This window comes from Diceros bicornis, chromosome 15, assembly GCF_020826845.1.
Source record: "Diceros bicornis minor isolate mBicDic1 chromosome 15, mDicBic1.mat.cur, whole genome shotgun sequence".
Lineage (NCBI taxonomy): Eukaryota > Metazoa > Chordata > Mammalia > Perissodactyla > Rhinocerotidae > Diceros > Diceros bicornis.
The window spans coordinates 26,626,251-26,646,945 of NC_080754.1; the positions used below are offsets into that span (position 1 = coordinate 26,626,251).

At 38.6% G+C, this 20,695-nt stretch overlaps 1 protein-coding gene across 2 annotated transcripts in view; it reads right to left on the reverse strand.

Moving 5' to 3' along the window:
* Positions 1–20,673, reverse strand: part of LMLN (leishmanolysin like peptidase) — an 82,686-nt gene extending 62,013 nt beyond the window's left edge. For both annotated transcript variants that reach the window (XM_058555970.1, XM_058555969.1), the window contains exons 1-4: positions 16,926–20,673; positions 2,076–2,173; positions 1,364–1,394; positions 394–476 (exon numbers count right to left, since the gene is read on the reverse strand). In XM_058555970.1, coding sequence (XP_058411953.1) covers positions 394–476; positions 1,364–1,394; positions 2,076–2,173; positions 16,926–17,144 — 431 coding nt within the window. In that variant the 5' untranslated portion in view covers positions 17,145–20,673. The remainder of the gene's footprint in view (positions 1–393; positions 477–1,363; positions 1,395–2,075; positions 2,174–16,925) is intronic.
* Positions 20,674–20,695: the final 22 nt, after the last annotated feature.

Here is a 20,695-nt window from a genome sequence, read left to right on the forward strand (position 1 = left end):
CATTAATAATGGTTACTATTTTAGTTAGAAAGGTAGACTAACAAAGAATTTTGGTTCCATAGGAAATCCTTCTGATCTGGGTTTTAAAACACCCAACTACTTCATAAAGCCAATAATGTAGACACATGAAGCAGGGAGGAAGGGGATGTAGGGAACAGGGGACGACTACACCCTAGGAAAAGATCCAGTAGGTCACCTCATAATGGAAATCAGGAAAGAATGATTACCCAACAGATGCTTTTTTATTCTTTTCAAATACCTTGCACTTTGGTCTCCAAGAACAAGCACATTAAAATATTCTAGTATAAATTTCATAATTTACCATACTGGTAGAATGGGGAGGGCGGAGTACTAAATAACTGAAGAAAATAACCTGTGTTTAATGTGACATACCTGCTAAGTAAGATAGTGCCCGCAGGTCTACGAACCTGAAAAGTCTTCTCTAAATAAGAAATAGCTTGTGGAAAAAGCTTGTTCTAAATAAAAGTTGAAAAAAAAAAAAAAACAGTCAGAATCATAGTCAAAGGATAACTTATATTTAAAACAAGTAAGCATAGGATATTAAGGACTGAGGGAAAAATGAGAAAGCCTTACAATTCTGGAATACACATACTAGTTAGTCAAAGGTTGTGTGGCAAGGGGTAGGGGAGAGAACAAGTCTAGGAGCAAAGGAATTTCCTCATTTTCTAGTTGAGTGTGAAGAAAGAACACTAGGTAGAAAGTTGCTTCCCTACTCCCATTAAATAGAATATTAGAAAACATAAATGTCAACTATTAATCTAAATTACTTTAAATTTGAGATTGATTTATATGATTCCAACATCAAGGTAGTTTATGTTAAGAAAATCTTATGTTTAGAAGATCTACTTTAACCTCACCAATTTCTGTGGCCCATAATGAATTGACTTAACGTGTGTGTGTGACTCTGTAACAGTTAAAAAACTGATGAGGTTAGCACCTCTACTAACAACTTTAGCATATCATACTATCAGGTCAATTAATCTTCAGGAGAATGAGCATTTCTACCAGGAGAATAGTGTTCTCAATGTATTTCAAAAATCGTCTTTTTCACCCTATCCTCAGCATGCCTTGCTCCCCCAAAACTTAAGAGAACAAGAAAATGAGAAGACCAATTTAATATCAAATTATAAAATAGGAGGACTAATTTAATATCATACATGAACAAAGTTTTGGTGAGTGCATCACAAAGACACCTTCGCTGAAAATGATAAACACATTCACTACCAACACCTTTTATTCAGTCATTCACAAAACAGTCATTCTTTATTGAAGCAGAATTTATATACAATAAAATGCACCCCTGTTAAGTATCCAATTCAAGCCATGAGTATTTATTACATACCATTAGAAGGTATCTTTTCTCAGGGAGCAACCTGAAAATGATGACACAAAATGTAAGAATTGCATGCTGCGGCAGAGCACTGCCTCATTTGTTCAGAATGCATCTGGCAGAGCCCCAAGGAATGCTTTGTGGATACATGCAATATCATTCCCCCCTAATCTCAATTTACCTCAGTGAGCATCTGAGAGTTGACACTGTGCCAAAGCACAACGCTAGGCATGATCATATGTTATCTTATTCATTTGGGAAGTGAATAAGGGAAGGGAAGGGAAAGACATCAACTACTCCTAATGGCTCTTTCTAAACTATTACAGATTCATAATTTATCTGTTTCCTGGACCCCTCTTACATTAAATAAAAAATTAGACTATATTATCTCTCTGGTTAATTTTGTAAACATTCTTCTTATTATATATATTAGTACTTCCTCTTAGTTTTCCTTCAAGTACTTACAGAAGAGGTCCCTTCCAGGTCTGTTATTGACCACATCCAAGTAGATCCACATTCATTCTGTTTAAATTATTCATGATGTATAGATTTTAATCATATCCCATTGCCTTCATTTTTCCAGACTAAAAGATATTTTTAGCTTAATTCCATCTTAAAGTGCATTAGCACCTAGTTCCACCTATGGAACTTCAGGTAACAAATGAAAATATCTTTAATAGTTTGAGTCTTAATAAAAAAGATGAAAAAATAATGGCGCACTTACTCTTCAATACTTTTATCATAGACAGTCTTGATTCTTAAATGTTCATCAACATCTCTCTTTACAACATGATTTGCTTTCAGATGGACCTTATTTATGACCTGAAAAAAAAGAATAGATTTGAAAATTAAAAAAAAAAAAAGATGTTTTATAGATTAACCAGGTGAGGTCTCAACTTAAAATTAATAAACTAAATTTCAAGTATAATACCCAGAAAAAAAAATTAAAGAACTAAATAAATGCAGAGATAATCCATGTTCATAGATAGGAAGGCTCAATATTGTCAAGATGTGATTTCTTCCCAACTTGATCTATAGATTCAATGTAATCCCAATCAAAATCCCAGCAAGTCATACTATGGATATCAACAAACTGATTCTAAAATTTACATGGAGAGGTAGAAGACTCAGAATAGCCAATACAATATTGAAGGAGAAGAACAAAGTGGGAGGACTGACACTACCTGACTTCAAGATTTACTATAAAGCTACAGTAATCAAGACCGTGTGGCACTGACAGAAGAAGAGACAAATGGATCAATGGAAAAGAACAGAGAGTCCAGAAATAGACCCCCATAAACACAGTCAACTGATCTTTTACAAAGGAGCAAAGGCTATGGAGCAAAGATAGTCTTTTCAACAAATGGTGCTGGAACAACTGGACATTTACATGGGAAAAAAAAAAGACTCTAGACAGACTTTATATCCTTCACAAAAATTAACTCAAAATGGATTAGAGACCTAAACGTAAAATGTAAAACTATAAAACTCTTAGAAGATACCATAGGAGAAAACCTAGATGACCTTGGGTATAGTGATGACTTTAGATACCACACTAAAGGCATGATCCATAAATGAAAAAATTGATAAGTTCAACTTTATTAAAATTAAAAACTTCTGCTCTATGAAAGATACCATCAAAAGAACAAGAAGACAAGCCACAGACTGGGAGAATATATTTGCAAAAGACATATCTAATAAAGGACTGTTATCCAAAATAAACAAAGAACTCTTAAAACTTAACAAAAATAAAATGAACAACCCAATTAAAAAATGGGAAAAATATCTGAACAGACAGCTCACCAAAAAAGATACACAGATGGCAAATAAGCAAAGGAAAAGATGCCCCACATTAGATGTTATCAGGGAAATGCAAATTAAAACAACACTGAGATATCACTACACACCTATTAGAACAGCCAAAATCTGGAAAACGGACACCACCAAATGCTGCCAATGATGTGGAGCAACAGGAACTCTCATTCATTGTTGGTGGGACTGCAAAATGGTACAGCCACTTTGGAAGACAGTTTGGCAGTTTCTTAGGAAACTAAATATACTCTTACCATAACAACCCAGCAATTGTGCATTTTGCTATTTATTTAAATGAGTTAAAAACTTATGTCCATGCAAAAACCTGTACAAGGATGTTTATAGCGGCTTTATTCACAATTGCTACAGTTTGTATGCTAACAGATAAATAAACTGTGGTACATCCAGACAATGAAATATTCAGAGGTAAAAAGATGAGCTATCAAGCCATGAAAAGACATGGATGAAACTTAAATGCATATTACTAACTGAAGAAAGCCAATCTGAAAAGGCTACAGACTGTATGATTCCAACTATAGGACATTCTGGAAAAGGCAAAACTATGGACACAGTAAAAAGATCAGTGTTTGACAGGAGTTGGGGGGGTGGAGCACGGAGGATTTTTAGGGCAGTGAAAATGCCCTGTATGATACTATAATGATGGATGCATGTCATTATACATTTGTCCAAACCCACAGAAAGTACACCACCAAGAGTGAACTCTAAAGTAAACTACGGACTTTGGGTAAATATGATGTGTCAATGTAGGTCCATCAATTGCAACAAAAGTACCACTCTGATTGGGAATGTTGATAACGGAGGACTCTATGCATGTGAAGGGGGAACAGAGTATTTGGGAAATCTCTGTACCTTCTTCTCAATTCTGTGGTGAACCTAAAGCTGCTCTAAAAAACAAAGTCTTTAATTAAAAAAAAAAAAAAAAAGAGACCAGAAGACAATGGAACAAATAGTTAAAGTGCTATAAAAGAAAGACGTTCAACACTAAAGTCAATCTCCAATGAAATTACCCTTCAAAAATGAAAAGGACATAAAGATATTTCAGATAAATGAAAATGGAGAGAATTCATCACCAGCAGACCTGCGCTACAAGAAATGCTAAAGGAAGTTCTTCATAGTTGTGGAAATGACACTAGATGGCAAGTTGAATCTTGTCTTAGTCAGTTCAGGCTGCTATAATAGAATACTATAAACTGGGTGGTTTATAAACAACCGAAATTTCTTACAGTTCTGGAGGCTGGCAAGTCCAAGATCAAGGCGTCAGAAGATTGGGTATCTGGTGAGAACCCACTTCTTGTTTCTAGGGCCATATTCTCACTGCGTTCCTCTGGCAGAAGGGGTAAATGAGCTCTCTGGGATCTCTTTCTTAAGGGTATTAATCAAAGTCATGAGAGCTCTGCCCTCATGACCTAATCACCTACCAAAGACCCCAGCTCCTAACCATCATATTGGGAGTTAGGATTTCAACACACAAATTTGGGGGGGATACAAACATTCAGTCTTTACCAGATCTGCAGGAAGGAATGAGGATGACTGGACATGGTAAATATGGTGAGTAAACATAAAAAACTATTGTGCAGAAAAGAGTTAACATAGCAGGCCTAAGACTGCTATCTTTAGAAAGGCCTGCTTGAAAGTTTGACCTTTTGCTGGTCTGGGAACTTGAACAATAAATAGTTCCCTATTCTGATATAAAACTTTCCTAAGTGATAAGAGAGGTTCATTGTGCCTAAACTGTTAATAGAAATAATATAGTTTATGCTGAACACTTTACTTCTTGGAGTTTGGAATTTTAGTGACTGAAATTGTGCCTACATGACCAACCTCAAAAACCCTGAACTCCTAGGTTCAGATGAGCTTCCCTTACAGACACCATTTTGTGTCTGTTGTTACAAGTTACTGCTGAAGGAATTAAGCATGTCCTATGTAACTCCACTAGGAGAGAATACTTGGAGGCTTATATGCCTGGTTTCCTCCAGTCTTTGCTGTATAAGCCTTTTCTCTTTGCTGACTGTGTGTTGTGTCCTTTCACTGTCATAAATCTTAGCTGTCAGTACGACTATATGCTGAGTCCTCTGAGTTCTTCTAGTAAATCACCAAACCTGGGGTGGTCTTGGAGACCCTCAACACAATTATATACAGTATTTCTTTTCTTTTTATTTCTTTAGAGACATTAAAGGCATTCTTCAGTTTAAAGCTAAAATTATAAAACTGTAATTGTGAGGTTTACAATATACGTAGAGGTAATACTTATTAAAACAACAGCAAAAGGACCAGGGTGTAAATGAAACTATACTGTTGAAAAGTCCCCATATTTAACATGAATATTAACTTTAAGTGGATGTCATAAATACAAGATACATATTGTAATTACTAGAGCAAACACTCAAAAATATATTGCATTTTACTGTAGGTTAATTACATCTCACTTTAAAAAATAGGGGGCCGCCCCGTGGCTTAGGGGTTAAGTGCGCGTGCTCCGCTACTGGTGGCCCGGGTTCAGATCCCAGCGCGCACCGATGCACCGCTTGTCTGGCCATGTTCAGGCGGCATCCCACATACAGCAACTAGAAGGACGTGCAACTATGACATACAACTATCTACTGGGGCTTTGGGGAGGAAAAAGGGGGGGGAAAAAAAAGGAGGAGGATTGGCAATAGATGTCAGCTCAGGGCCGGTCTTCCTCAGCAAAAAAAGAGGAGGATTGGCATGGATGTTAGCTCAGGGTTGATCTTCCTCACAAAAAAAAAAAGAAAGAAAGAAAGCAGAAGAAAGGAAATCATAAAGAGGAGAAGTCAGTTAAATGGAAAACAGAAAAACAGAGAAAAATCAATGAAACCAAGAGCTGATTCTTTGAAAATACAATTGATAAAATTCTAAGCAGATTGACCAAGAAAGAGAGAGGACACCAATTACAGACATATCTCATTTTATTGCGCTTTGTAGATATTGTGTTTTTTAGAAATTGAAGGTTTGTGGCAATCCCGTATTGAGTAAGTCTATTGGTGCCATTTTTCCAACAGCATTTGCTCACTTCATGTCTCTGTGTCACATTTTGGTAATTCTCACAATATTTTAAACTTTTTCATTATTATTATACTTGTTATGGTGATCTGTAATCAGTGATCTTTGATGTTACTATTGTAATTGTTTTGGGGGTGCCATGAACTGTGCCCAAAAAAGATGGCAAACAATCAATAAATGTTGTGTGTGTTCTAACTGCTCCACCACTGACCATTCCTCTATCTCTCTCCCTCTCCTTGGGCCTCCTTATTCCCTGAGACACAACAATATTGAAATTAGGCCAGTTAGTAACCTTACAATGGCCTCTAAGTGTTCAAGTGAAAGGAAGAGTCACAAGTCTCTCATTTTAAATCAAAAGCTAGACATGATTAAGCCTAGTGAGGAAGGCATGTCGAAAGCAAGATATGCCGAAAGCCAAGAGAGACCAAAAGCTAGGCCTCTTGCACCAAACAGCTAGCCAAGATGTGAATGCAAAGGAAAAGTTCTTGAAGGAAATTAAAAGTGCTACTCCAGTGAATACACGATAAGAAAGCGAAACAGCCTTATTGCTGATATGGAGAAAGTTTTAGTGGTCTAGAAAATCAAACCAGCCACAACCCTTAAGCCAAAGCCTAATCCAGAGCAAGGCCCTAATTCTCTTCAATTCTATGAAGCCTGAAAGAGGTAAGGAGGCTGCAGAAGAAAAGTTTGAAGCTAGTAGAGGTTGGTTCATGAGGTTTAAGGAAAGAAGCCGTTTCCATAACATAAAAGTGCAAGATGAAGCAGCAAGTGCTGACATAGAAGCCACAGCAAGTTATCCAGAAGCTCTAGCTAAGATAATTAATAAAGGTGGCTACACTAAATAACAGATTTTCAACATAGATGAAAAAGCCTTATATTGGAAGAAGATGCCATTTAGGACTTTCATAGCTGGAGAGAAGAAGTCAATGCCTGGCTTCAAAGCTTCAAAGGACAAGCTGACTTTTTTGTTAGGGGCTAATGACTGGTGACTTTAAGTTGAAGCCAAAGCTCATTTATCATTCTGAAAATCCTAGAGCCCTTAAGAATTATGCTAAATCTACTCTGCCTGTGCTCTATAAATGGAACAACAAAGCCTGGATGACAGCACATCTGTTTACAACATTTTAAGCTCTGACTATTTTAAGCCCACTGTTGAGCCTACTGCTCAGAAGATTCCATTCAAAACCCTACTGCTCACTGACAATGCACTTGGTCATCCAAGAGCTCTATTGGAGATGTACAATGAGATTAATGTTGTTTTCATGCCTGCTAACACATCATCCAGTCTGCAGCCCATGGATCATGGAGGAATTTCAACTTTCAAGTCTTATCATTTAAGAAATAAATTTCATAAGGCTATAGCTGCCATAGATAGTAATTCCTCTGTTGGATCGGGGCAAAGTAAATTGAAAACCTTCTGGAAAGGACTCACCATTCTAGATGCCATTAAGAACATTTGTGATTCATGGGAAGAAGTCAAAATATCAACATTAATAGGAATCTGGAAGAAGTTGATTCCACCAACCCTCATGGATGACTTTGAGATGTTCAAGACTTCAGTGCAGGAAGTAAATGTAGATGTGGTGGAAATAGCAAGAGAAACAGAATTAGAAGTGAAGCCTGAAGAAGTGAAGCCTAAATTGCTACAATCTCATGATAAAACTTTAAGGGATGAGGAGTTGCTTCTTACAGATGAGCAAAGAAAGTGGTTTCTTGAGATGGAATCTCCTCTTGGGAAAGATGCTATGCAGATTGTTGAAATGACAACAAAAGATTTAGAATATTACATAAACTTAATTGATAAAGCAGTGGCAGAGTCTGAGAGCATTGACTCCAATTTTGAAAGATCTGCTGTGGGTAAAATGCTATCAAACAGCATGGCATGCTACAGGGAAACTGTTCATGGAAGGAAGAGTCAATTGATGCAGCAAACTTCACTGTAGTCTTATTTTAAGAAATTGCCCCAGCCACCCCAACGTTCAGCAACCACCACCCTGATCAGTCAGCAGCCATCAACATCAAGGCGAGACCCTCCACCAGCAAAAAGACTACTACTGCCTGAAGGCTCAGATGTTGGTATTTATTAGCAAAGTATTTTTCAATTAAGGTATATACATTTTTTTTAGACATAATGCTACTGCACATTAATATAATGCAGTATAGTGTAAACACAACTTTTATATACACCAGGAAACCAAAATATTTGTGTGACTCGCTTTATTGAAACATTTGCTTTACTGCAGTGGTCTGGAACCAAACCTGTATCTCCGAGGTATGCCTGTACCAATATCAAGAACGAAATCGGATACATCACTACAGACTTTATAGACCGTGATGTTGTGATTTACAATAAGAAATATATATTTGCTCTTTGTCTCACTTCTGGCACAGAGTTCCTAAAACCCTTGAAATTTCCTAAGTGATGAGAGTGATAAAGTTGTCTTTTGTCATGTTAATGAGGTGACTTTTGGAAAGCACCTAAGGATGGGGACTGGTTGCCAGTAGAGCCAACCATGTGATTAGACGGTTGGAACTTTCAGTCCCTCCCCCGGCCCCACTTCTGAGGAAGAGAGAGAGGCTAGAGATTGAGTTCAATAACCAAAGGCCAATGATTTAATCAATCATGTCCATGTAATGAAGCCTCCATAAAAACTCAAAAGGATGAGGTTTAAAGAGATTTCAGGTTGGTGAAGACGTGGAGATTCAGGAACAGTGGTGTGCTCAGAGAGCATGGAAGCTCCTCGCCCTTTCTCCATACCTTGCCCTATTAATACATCTCTTCCATCTTATTGTGCTTGAGTTATATCCTTTTATAATAAGCCAGTAATCTAGTAAGTAAATTTTTTCTCTGAGTTCTGTGTGCCACTCTAGCAAATTAACCGAACCCATAGATGGTGTTGTTGGAAACTCTAGTAGCTACTCAGTCAGAAGCTCAGGTGACAACCTGGACTTGCGATTGGCATCTGAAATTGGAGGGGCAGTCTTGTGGGACTGAATCCTTAACCTGTGGAATCTGATGGTATCTCTGCATAGTGTCAGAATTGAGTTGAATTGTAGGACACCTAGGTGGCGTCAGAGAGTGGCTTGGTGGTGTGTGGAAAAACCTCATACATTGGAATTGATATTAGAATCCTTTATAGACATTTAAAAGATCAAAAGAGGGCCGGCCCTGTGGCTTAGTGGGTAAGTGCACGCGCTCCGCTGCTGGCGGCCCGGGTTCGGATCCCGGGCATGCACTGACGGACGCACCGCTTCTCCGGCCATGCTGAGGCCGCGTCCCACATACAGCAACTAGAGGGATGTGCAGCTGTGGCATACAACTATCTACTGGGGCTTTGGGGGGAAAAATAGATAAATAAAATTATTAAAAAAAAATAAAAAAAATAAAAGATCAAAAGAGAATATTAAGAAAAACTTTACGTCCATAAATTTGACAACTTCCACAAAATGAAATTCTTTGAAAGACATAACTTACCAAAACACAACCAAGAAGCAATTACCTGAATATTCCAGCATCTATTTAAAAACGAAGAGTTTTATTATCTATTAAAAACAGTTCTAATATCTATTAAAAAAATAGTTTACAACTCTCCAATAAAGAAATTTCTAGGCTGAGATGGCCTCATTCATTAATTCTACTAAACATTTAAGGAAGAAAAAATACTGATTATATGCGAACTCTTCCTGAAAATAGAAGAGGAAGGAATATTTCTTTTTTTTTTTTAATAATTTTATTTATTTATTTTTTCCCCCAAAGCCCCAGTAGATAGTTGTATGTCATAGCTGCACATCCTTCTAGTTGCTGTATGTGGGACGCGGCCTCAGCGTGGCCGGAGAAGCAGTGCATCGGTGCACGCCCGGGATCAGAACCCAGGCCGCCAGCAGCGGAGCGCACGCACTTAATCGCTAAGCCACGGGGCTGGCCTGGAAGGAATATTTCTTAACTCATTCCATGAGGCCAGCATTACCTTAATACCAAAGCCAACAAAGTTATTGAAGGAAAAAAAACAGACCAATATCCCTTATGAATATATATGCAAAATCATCAACAAAATATTAGCAAATAAAATCAAGCAAAATGTAAAAAAGGGAATACATCATGACCAAGTAGGGCTTTTATTTCAGAAATGCAAGGTTAGTTCATCATTCAAAAAAAAAAAATCAAACAATGTAATTCACAATATCAACACAGTAAAGAAGAAAAGCTATATGACTATATCAATTGATGCAGAAAAGACATTTAATAAAATTCAGCATCCATTCATAATAAAAAACTATCAGCAAACTACGAATAGAAGGCAATTTTCTTAACCTGATAAAGCACATCTACAAAAAAGCTACAACTAATATTCTTAATAGCAGAAGACTGAACGCTTTCTCCTAAGATCAGGAGCAACGCAAGGATCTCTACTCTCACCACTCTTATTCAACATTATATTAGAGGTCCTAGCCAATATGATAAGGCAATATTAACATTAAATATTTCTAACAAGCAAAAGATATATATTGTAATCCCTAAAGCAAACATACATGTACACTCCCCCCCCCAAGATAGGTTAAATGTGAAAGGATGAAAAGAGATATATCATGTAAGCTCTAATCATAATCAAGCTGAAATGGCTATATTAATATCAGACAAAATAGACTTCAAGACAGGGAGTACTACCAGAAATAAAGAGTAACATTTTATAATGCTAAAAGGTTAATACATCAGAAAGACATAATTATAAATGTGAATGCACCTACCAACAGATTCAAAACCCATGAAGCAAAAAACTGACAGAACTAAAGGAATAAGGACAAATTTATAACCTTAGAGGTTTTTAAGACACTAACGATTAGACAAAAATTGGTAGGAATATAGAAAATCTATAAAGAGCTTCTACAAGGCAAATGAAACCAGGATCAAAATGAATAGACAACCCACCAGCTGGGAGAAAATATTTGCAAAACATATATCTGACAAGAGGTTAATCTCCATAATATATAAAGAACTCACACAACTGAACAACAAAAAAACAAACAACCCGATCAAAAAATGGGCAGAGGATATGAACAGATACTTTCCCAAGGAAGATATACAGATGGCCAATAGGCATATGAAAGGATGTTCAAGGGGCTGGCCCAGTGGCGTAGTGGTTAAGTGCGCACGCTCCTCTTCAGCAGCGGGGTTCGCAGGTTCAGATCCCGGGCACGCACCGATACACCGCTTGTCAAGCCATGTTGTGGCAGCATCCCATATAAAAGTAGAGGAAGATGGGCACAGATGTTAGCACAGGGCCAATCTTCCTCAGAAAAGAGAGGAGGACTGGCATCAGATGTTAGCTCAGGGCTAATCTTCCTCACCAAAAAAAAAAAAAAATGTTCAACATCACTAATCATTAGGGAAATGCAAATCCAAACTACACTAAGATATCACCTTACACCCATTAGAATCGCTATAATCACCAAGACAAAAAAACAACAAATGTTGCAAAGGTTGTGGAGAAAAGGGAACCCTAATTCACTGCTGGTAGGAATGCAAACTGGTGCAGCCTTTATGGAAAAGAGTATGGAGATTCCTTAAAAATTTAAAAATAGAAATACCTTATGATCCAGCTATCCCACTACTGGGTGTCTATCCAACAAACCTGAAATCAACAATCCAAAGAGGCTTATGCACCCTCTGTTCATCGCAGCATTATTCACTACAGCCAAGAAGCGGAAGCAACCCAAGTGTCCCTCGACTGAAGAGTGGATAAAGAAGATGTGGTGTATATATACAATGCAATACTACTCAGCCATAAAAAAAGACAAAATTGTCCCATTTGCAACAACATGGATGGACCTGGAGCGTATTATGTTAAGCAAAATAAGCCAGAGAGAGAAAGAAAATTACCAGATGATTTCACTTATATGTGGACAATAACACAAGGACAGAGAGAACTATTTGGTGGTTACCAGGGGGAAAAGGGTTAGGGGGTGGGCACAAGGGGTGAAGGGAGGCACTTATATGGTGACTGACAAACAATAATGTACAACTAAAATTCCACAATGTTATAAACTATTAAGACATCAAAAAAAAATTGAAGAAAGAAAAAAAAAGAATATAGAAAATCTGAAGTACACTATCAATCACCTCACCTTATTGACATGTATAGAAACCTACACTCAATAACTACACAATAGGGGCTGGCCCAGTGGCGTAGTGGTTAAGTTCGTGCACTCTGCTTCAGCGGCCTGGGGTTCATGGGTTCAGATCCTGGGCACAGACCTATGCACCACTCATCAAGCCATGCTGGCATAGTGGTTAAGTTTGTGTGCTCTGCTTCAGCGGCCTGGGGTTCATGGGTTCGGATCCTGGGCACAGACCTACGTACCACTCATCAAGCCATACCGTGGTGGCATCCCACATACAAAATAGAGGAAGACTGGCACCGATGTTAGCTCAGGGCCAATCTTCCTCAAGCAAAAAGAGGAAGATTGGCAGTGGATGTTAGCTCAGGGCCAATCTTCCTCACCAAAAATAAATAAATAACTATAGAATATATATTTTTTTACAAGTACACATGAAAAGTTAAACAGAATAGAGCATATGTTGAGGTATAAATAAAACAATCTCAAATTTCAAAGGACTGAAATCTTACAGAAAATACCCTCTAAATTAGAAATCAATAACAATCACATATCTAGAAAAGGACCAAATATTTAGAAATTATATTTTAAATATTTTTAATAATCCATGGATCAAAGAACAAATTATGAGGGAAAAGAAATACACTTTGAACTAAACAATAATTAAAATACAATGTATCAAAATCTGTAGGGTAGAGCTAAAGTTGTACTTCGAGAAAAATTTATATCTTTGAACGTTTATATTAGAAATGAAAAAAGGCTCAAAAACAATGATCTAAGTTTCCATCTAACAGTATAAGCAAAGTAAATCCATAATAAGCAGAAAGAGGAAATAATAAAGAACAGAAAACAATGAAAAAAAAACAACCATTAAAGAAAATTACCAACAGTATTTTTGTTGTTGTTGTTGTGAGGAAGATTGTCCCTGAGCTAACATCTGTGCCAATCTTCCTCTATTTTGTATGTGGGATGCCGCCACAGCATGGCTTGATGAGCGGTGTATAGGTCCCACAGCCAGGATCCGAACCTGCAAATCCCAGGCTGCCAAAGCAGAGCACGGGAACTTAACCACTATGCCACCAGGCCGGCCCCACCAACAGTAATTTCTTAAATAACTGACCAAGCCAACAGTTCTTTATTTAAAATGATTAATAAAATTAATAATCCCCTAGCAAGACTGGACTAGCATAAAACAGAATAAGCACAAACTATCGCATTAGAAGTGAAAGAATAGGGGGCTGGCCTGGCGGCACAAGCAGTTAAGTGTGCGCGCTCCCCTGCAACAGCCCAGGGTTTGCCGGTTCGGATCCCAGGTGCGCACCGACGCACGGTTTGGCAAGCCATGCTGTGGCGGCGTCCCATATAAAGTGGAGGAAGATGGGCATGGATGTTAGCCCAGGGCCAGTCTTCCTCAGCAAAAAACAGAGGAGGATCGGCAGATGTTAGCTCAGGGATGATCTTCCTCACAAAAAAAAAAAAAAAGAAGAAGTGAAAGAATAGATAGCACTACAGATTGTACAGACTTCAAAAGGATAAATTATCATGAACTTTATGCCAGTAAATTTAATAATTTGGATGAAATAAAGTCCTTGAAAAACACGAGTCACCAAGACTGACACAAGATGAAACAGAAAATATGAATAGACTTGTATCAGAGAAATTGGATTTATCTAAACCTCCCTACATAGTGGTTGCTTGGGGCCAGAAATGAAAACAGGGACTGACTGTAAATGGGCACAAAGGATCTTTCTGGGGTGATGGAAATGTTCTAAAACTGGATTGTAGTAACAGTTGCACAATTCCGTAAATTTATTAAAAATCATTGAATTGGACACTTAAGTGGGTGAATTTTATGGTACACAAATTACGGTTCAATAAAGGTATTTTAAAAAATCTCTACAAAGAATTCAAGCCCAGATACTTTCAATTATGAATTATACCAAACATTTAAGGGAGAAATGATTTCAATTTTATACAAACTCTTTTACACAATACAAGAGGATGGAACACTTCTCAACGCATTATATGAGGCCAGTCAGTATAATTCTGATATCAAAAGCTAACAAAAACTTCACTAAAAAAGGAAATTATAACCAATATCACTCACAAACATAGATGCAAAAATCCTCAACAAATTTACTAGCAAATTGAATTCAGAGGTATATAAAAAGGATAATACATCATGACCAAGTAGGATTCATCCTCAAAATGCAAGGTTGATTTACTTTGGGAAAATTCAATGTAATCTACCATATAACAGTACATACTATATAATTTCATTTATATAAACGAAGTTCTAGAACAGGCAAACTAATCTAATGTAAAAAAAAAAATCAGAACAATAGCTGCCTGGGGTGGATGGGAGAGACTGACTGGCAGAGGATAGGAGGGAACTTTCTGGAGACATGGAAACGTTCAGTATTGTGATAGGGTTGTGGGTTTTACATGGATGTACATGATTGCATTTGTTGCACTTCAATACATGTAAATTTCACCAAAAAAACTTTTAAAAGTAACAATAACAAGCGGGAGGATGGGGAATGGGTGGAAATATATTTGAAACAAGAATGATACAATATTATTGACAAGTGTTGAAGCTGGGTGATGGGTCCATGGGAGTTTATTATACTATTCTGGTTTTGGTTTTGGTTTAATTTACATAATAAAAAGTAAAAACAAAAAAAAAACTTAGAGGTTTTAACTTTTTGACTCATTTAACTTTTAAAACAAGTTAAATGAGTCAAAATGTTTTGTAGTTCTCCACCATCACCAAAAAAAAAAGTTACTATAATTTCCTGAAGCATTTAACAGAGGTGCAGTCCCTAGTATGAGTAAAATGAATAGTTTTTGCCATTACTTTGTGTCCAGGTTAAAGCAAAGAGAATGGTGAGGAGGACTTGCTATTACATCCTTTATGAAGAACTAGGAAAATTTATTAGGCATGAGAACTCTCAAAAACTTAATAGCTTGCTTTTAATAGCTGAAGCATTATTACTATTGAGTTTGTTCAGCCAAGAGGCATAAATAGGAATAGGGGGTAGAAGTTACAGGAAGAGTTTTCAGGTCTTTAGAAAGAAGAACTTTAACAATGGCGATCTCAAAAAGCAAAGGGGCTGCCTCTGGAGATAATTTCCCTATCCATGGAGATATTCAAACGTAAGTTGGAGATTTGTAAACTGGCAACAACCACTAGAAGAAAACAGCTATTAAAGTTCCCTCTAGCCCAAAGATTTTGCAGTTCTTTGATCTACTTTCTCTTATTTTAATCTAAAATCAAAGAGAGAAGTGTAGGGCTTTGTGGGGTTTTTTTTTAAAAGAATTCATCAGGGAGGTGGGGAATCCGGGATATATTGTTTAAGCGTACTACAAACTTGCAACCAGTAGATAAATAAATCCTGGAGATCTAATGTACAGCATAGTGATTACAAACAACAATACTGTATTATAAACTTTAAAGTTGCTAAGACATTAAAAAACAAAATAATACAGCCAAAATGCAGTGTCATGAATAAAGCTGAAATACAGCTACAAATCCCAAACAATATTTTGGCACATATAGTTACAAAGAGTATGCATAGAAATATTTTGGAAATTACCACAAAAATGAGTAGTCTTAGATTTCTGGGCTTAACTGAAAATTTCTAAGTTAATCTTTCTTGATAAAGTAATAAGACAAATTATAAAACCAATCACAACATGCAGCCCTGCCCCAGGTGCTGGTTTTCTGTCCGCAAGGAATACCGATTATTGTGCGCCCTCCTCTGAGCTAAGTACTATGGAGGAATCAAAGTATAAGACACAAAATTTATCCTAAGGAACCTTACAATTTAACTACAAAGGCAAATCATGCCTGAAAAATAAGCCATCAGTACTTGCTTAAGTGCCAGAAGAGAGTATAGATAAGACCGCTGAGAAATGCAAAGAGCATTCTGCTGAAGTGGTGTCAGCAGGGTACCTTAAGCTTAGGGAACTTAAAAGGAAACTGTAAGAATTTAGACAGGGAGAAAAATTAAATTTAGAGTGGGAAGAAGGCAGGCACTTCCAGGGCAAGAGAACAGGGTAAAGCAAACAATGTGATAAAATAACTTGAAAATAAATCTGTATTTTGTCTCCAGAAAACCCCCAATATCCCTCCAACGCCTTTGGCTCTCCTATCTGTTCCTTCCCAAACCTTCAGATCAGTGGTTCCCAAAGAGTGGTCCTGGGACAAGCAGCATCACCAACTACCTGGGAATTTGAACTGCAAATTCTGGGGACCCATCCCAGACCTAAAGTGTCAGAAAGTGGGGAAGTGAGGCAGCAATCCGTGGTTTAACAAGTCCTTCAGGTGATTCTGATGCACGCTCAAGTTTGAAAACCACTGCTCTAGAACTACCTGCCCGGCCCTCCGCACAAGAAAGTGATGATGTTCTGAGTGCCTAACTCAGACACTTTGCTGAGGGCGGAAAGCGAGGTGACAGCGGGTCCCAGACCTCTAAGAGTTCAGTCTGAGGCCCAATTTCGATTTCTCTTCCAGTACACCTTGTTCCAATCACTACCCTCTATGCCACCGCCTCCCGTATTACTTTACCCTCTCAGGGCCCGCCCCGTCCCTCGGTCGCCCTACCTCAGTGTCAGAGGGGACGTGGTGCTGGCAGGGAGGGGAACTGCCCAAGGAGACAGGAATAGATGTGGCGCTTGCCCAGAGCCCGCCCAACAGGAGTAAGACGCCTCGGACCCATAAAGAACCGCTCCAGCGACACCGGGTAGGGCCCGGGCCTGAACCCGAGGACCCCGGTCCTCCGCCCCACTCGGCCGCCATCTTCGGGCCGAGCGTCGTTTCCATGGAGTACGCGACGCCTCCGCGCTCGGCGCCAGCCCCGCCCCTCGCCGCTCTGGGCAGGTGGAGGGAGCGGCCGTCGGAAACAAGCTTTTCGATTGGCTAGCGTCACCCACAAGTTCACCGCGGAAGATGAGAGCCGCATCACGTCCATCGCGTCTCATTGCGCGAAGCCGGCCAATAAATGCCGTTTAGCGGCCCACGTGAGTTAGCCTGTGGGAAGATTAGTGGATGTTGATGGTAGTGGATGGTGGTATGTGGGTGTCTTTAGTGAGGCAGTATTTCAGTCTTTAACTCAATTTTTCATCTAAAAGATATGCACCCACTAGATACCAGGTAGCTTAGACAAGACATATAAACTGCAGAACCTTTGTGGTGTAGCCCTCTGTATAAAAGGCAAATGGAATATAATTTTCATTTTTACTTAAGTCACCAATTTTAGGCGCATTTTTTCCCAATTAAAGTCATTTCACATAAAATCAATGATGTGCCCTTTACTATTCAACTCCATCCCTTAACTTTTATAAAAACCAAGAATTGCAACTGCGTTAACCCACCGAGACTGGTTGGATACTTGCCATTAAGGAAACTACCTTCAAAACTGAGATGTGAGGGAAGTATGAAAAAGTGAAAATTCGGACAAATCTCTCTGTGGCACATGAAACAAAGAATTAAAACTAAGAACTGAAAGCACTGAACTGGAACATTCATTCAACAGGAACTGAATATTGTAAATTACTATACTAGGAACTGTAGGGGTAGGAAAGTATTGAAAATCCTCAAGAATTTACAATTCATTGGCAAAGATCATGTATGTACTCAATACAAGGGTGGGGCATTTTACAAGTGAGTAGAATGTGTCTATCAACCCACAATTAGTGGAAGTTGGGATTCCAGACCAATCAGCACTTTCAGAACATGTGCTCCTTCCACTACAAGACCACAAAGGCACCAGTTACCTTCAACTTCCTAGGTGTAACAGTAGTGTCATGCTGGCAGAAGGATGTTGTAATGGTCTGGCAGATAAGCTGCTAGCCATTCAAGCTCATTTCTGTGAAACATGGGACTCCTCCAATGGTAACTTCAGCTTGAGGACTACCTTGGCCCTGACCAAACGTCATTAAGAGAGCAGGAGAGCACAAGGAACCCTAATTTACAAGTGCTGCATTACATCAGTTGAAAGGAGAAGGATTTGCAAGAGCTTGTTCACCACTGCATTTACTCAAGTTATCCTAAGGATTCTGTCTTCTGTTTTCCCTGCTTTGTTCAAATGCCTACCACTTATTTATCCACTCCTATTGTTCTCCTACCATCGTCTATCCCACTCAGAATACCACACATTCACTGAACTCCTACAAAAGTGACAGGCATTGAGACTTCCTCTATATGCCTAAGCCAGACTTGGAATATCCATCTGCCTTCCTGGACATGTTCACAGCTGAGCATCCTCCAGCTTCCTCAAACTCATCACTTTTCCCCCCACAAAACCATCTCCTGGCTCCCCAACTTTGTAAATGCACTATTACCCACCTAACAACCAAAGCTAGGAAAACTTTACCCTTGAAAACTCCTCTCCACAATTAATCGGTTTTAAAATTGTTAATGTTTATGGAGTCTCCATTTCAACGTTCAAAATTGTTAAAACTTCAAAGCCTGGGCCAGCCCCGTGGCTTAGTGGTTAAGTGCGCGCACTCCGCTGCTGGCGGCCTGGGTTCGGATCCCGGGCACACACCGACACGCCGCTTCTCTGGCCATGCTGAGGCCGCATCCCACGTGCAGCAACTAGAGGGATGTGCGGCTATGACATACAACTATCTACTGGGGCTTTGGGGGAAAAGATAAATAAATAAAATTAAAAAAAAAAAAGAACTGCAAAGCCTATCTAATTTTCCCTTCCTTAAGTTTATGCTGAGTTGCCACTGGATCTTTCTAAAATATGAATCTGGTCACCCTGTTAATCAAGTTCAATGACACTACATAATCCTCGAACGGTTGGTTCCTCAAATGTCTTCTGCTTTAAGACTACTGATACACCTACCTAACTGGGACAAAAAAAAAGCAGGTAATTTTAGTTTACTTCAGCTGTTTTTTGAGAGGGAACTAAATCTCACTGGAGTAGGTCTGAGATTGGCACTTCCTGCCCTTCACCCCAGATTTTACAAGTTCCGTTTCCTTCGGGTTCGGATAATAATAACCAGATTCCAATTTGTGGTGGCCATGAAATGCAACATTCGGAGCTAGTGAAGACAGCCTAATTGACCAAAGGTCCCAAGCTGTTTCTCACCATCCACCTCATTTACCTTGAGGACATAGTTCCGAAGGGCTGCTGTTAGCAAAATGTGACTGGCAATACAAATATAAGCCCATTTCTGTGAAACATGGGACTCTTCCAACAGCAACTTTGGCTTGAGGACCACCACTGGACTTAGGAAACTTTTGTAACTGCTGTGTGCTATTAGTACCCAATCCTTTCCTACATCCTCTCCTTCAAGTCTTTCTCATTCCCTCCCAATAAATTTTTTACCATGCTAATTGTTAGCATCTTTTTAGAGAACCCAAATACAATTAAACAAACTGTAAAAAGGGGCTCAGTTCGGCAAACTCCCATCTTCCTGTTGACATTTTCAGTGGTATGTCAAGATTTGTTGGTTAATAAAAAGACTAGCTGCTACTACAAACATCCACAACCACCATACTGCAAACCGATACCTTGATTCAGACTTTTACTTCAACACATTTTGAGATTTAAAATATTCTGCAGCCCTGCTTGGTTTCCTTTATATTATGCTAAAATATCTCAATCCTGCACTTTACTATATTAAAACATGGAGCCAAAAAAAGCTACACTAACCAGACAATCCTGACCCCTACACAGGTTTACTTTTTCGGAGGCACATGGCATTATTTTGACATTTTCAATTTTCACATTATTCCTAGTCAAGTGTTACATACTGAAATGCTTTGTCCAGTCACCCATCCCAAGGGTATCTCATCCCTGCCTGTCTGAACAAGCTGACAAATATCACCAACATAATCTCTATTTAAATTTCTCCCAACTACCATTTTTAAGTCACAAGTTTCCCAACCAATCTATATTGAACAAGTGCATACTATTACAAGGTAGTTTAAGAAGTTGTCAAGATAATTTTCTTTCACTGACTCTCAATCTAATGAGGAAGCAGTTACCAGTTCATTTAATAAACCTCAGTTCCAAAGTTGAAATAAACTCTTATGTGGAAGAGTTACAGATCCATTTTGATGTGGAAATCTGTAAGTCCCATGGTGTATATCCACACTGGCTGAAATTTCTGGCTTCTGCCCTTCCTGGAACATGCTGTTTCTCCATTTGTCCAAAAGCTTTTCTGAGGCTAGGTTCAAGTGCTCCATCACTATAAGCCTTCCAAGATACTCCTTTCCACTGTCCCCAAAGCTTACTTGTCCCTGTCTCCCACCACCTAAGGCCTTATTAAAATACTTACATCCTATCCTCCTATTGTCTAATGTCTGTAATTGCCATTACATGTAGCTCTCTGGCTTCCTTATACTCTGAAAATGCC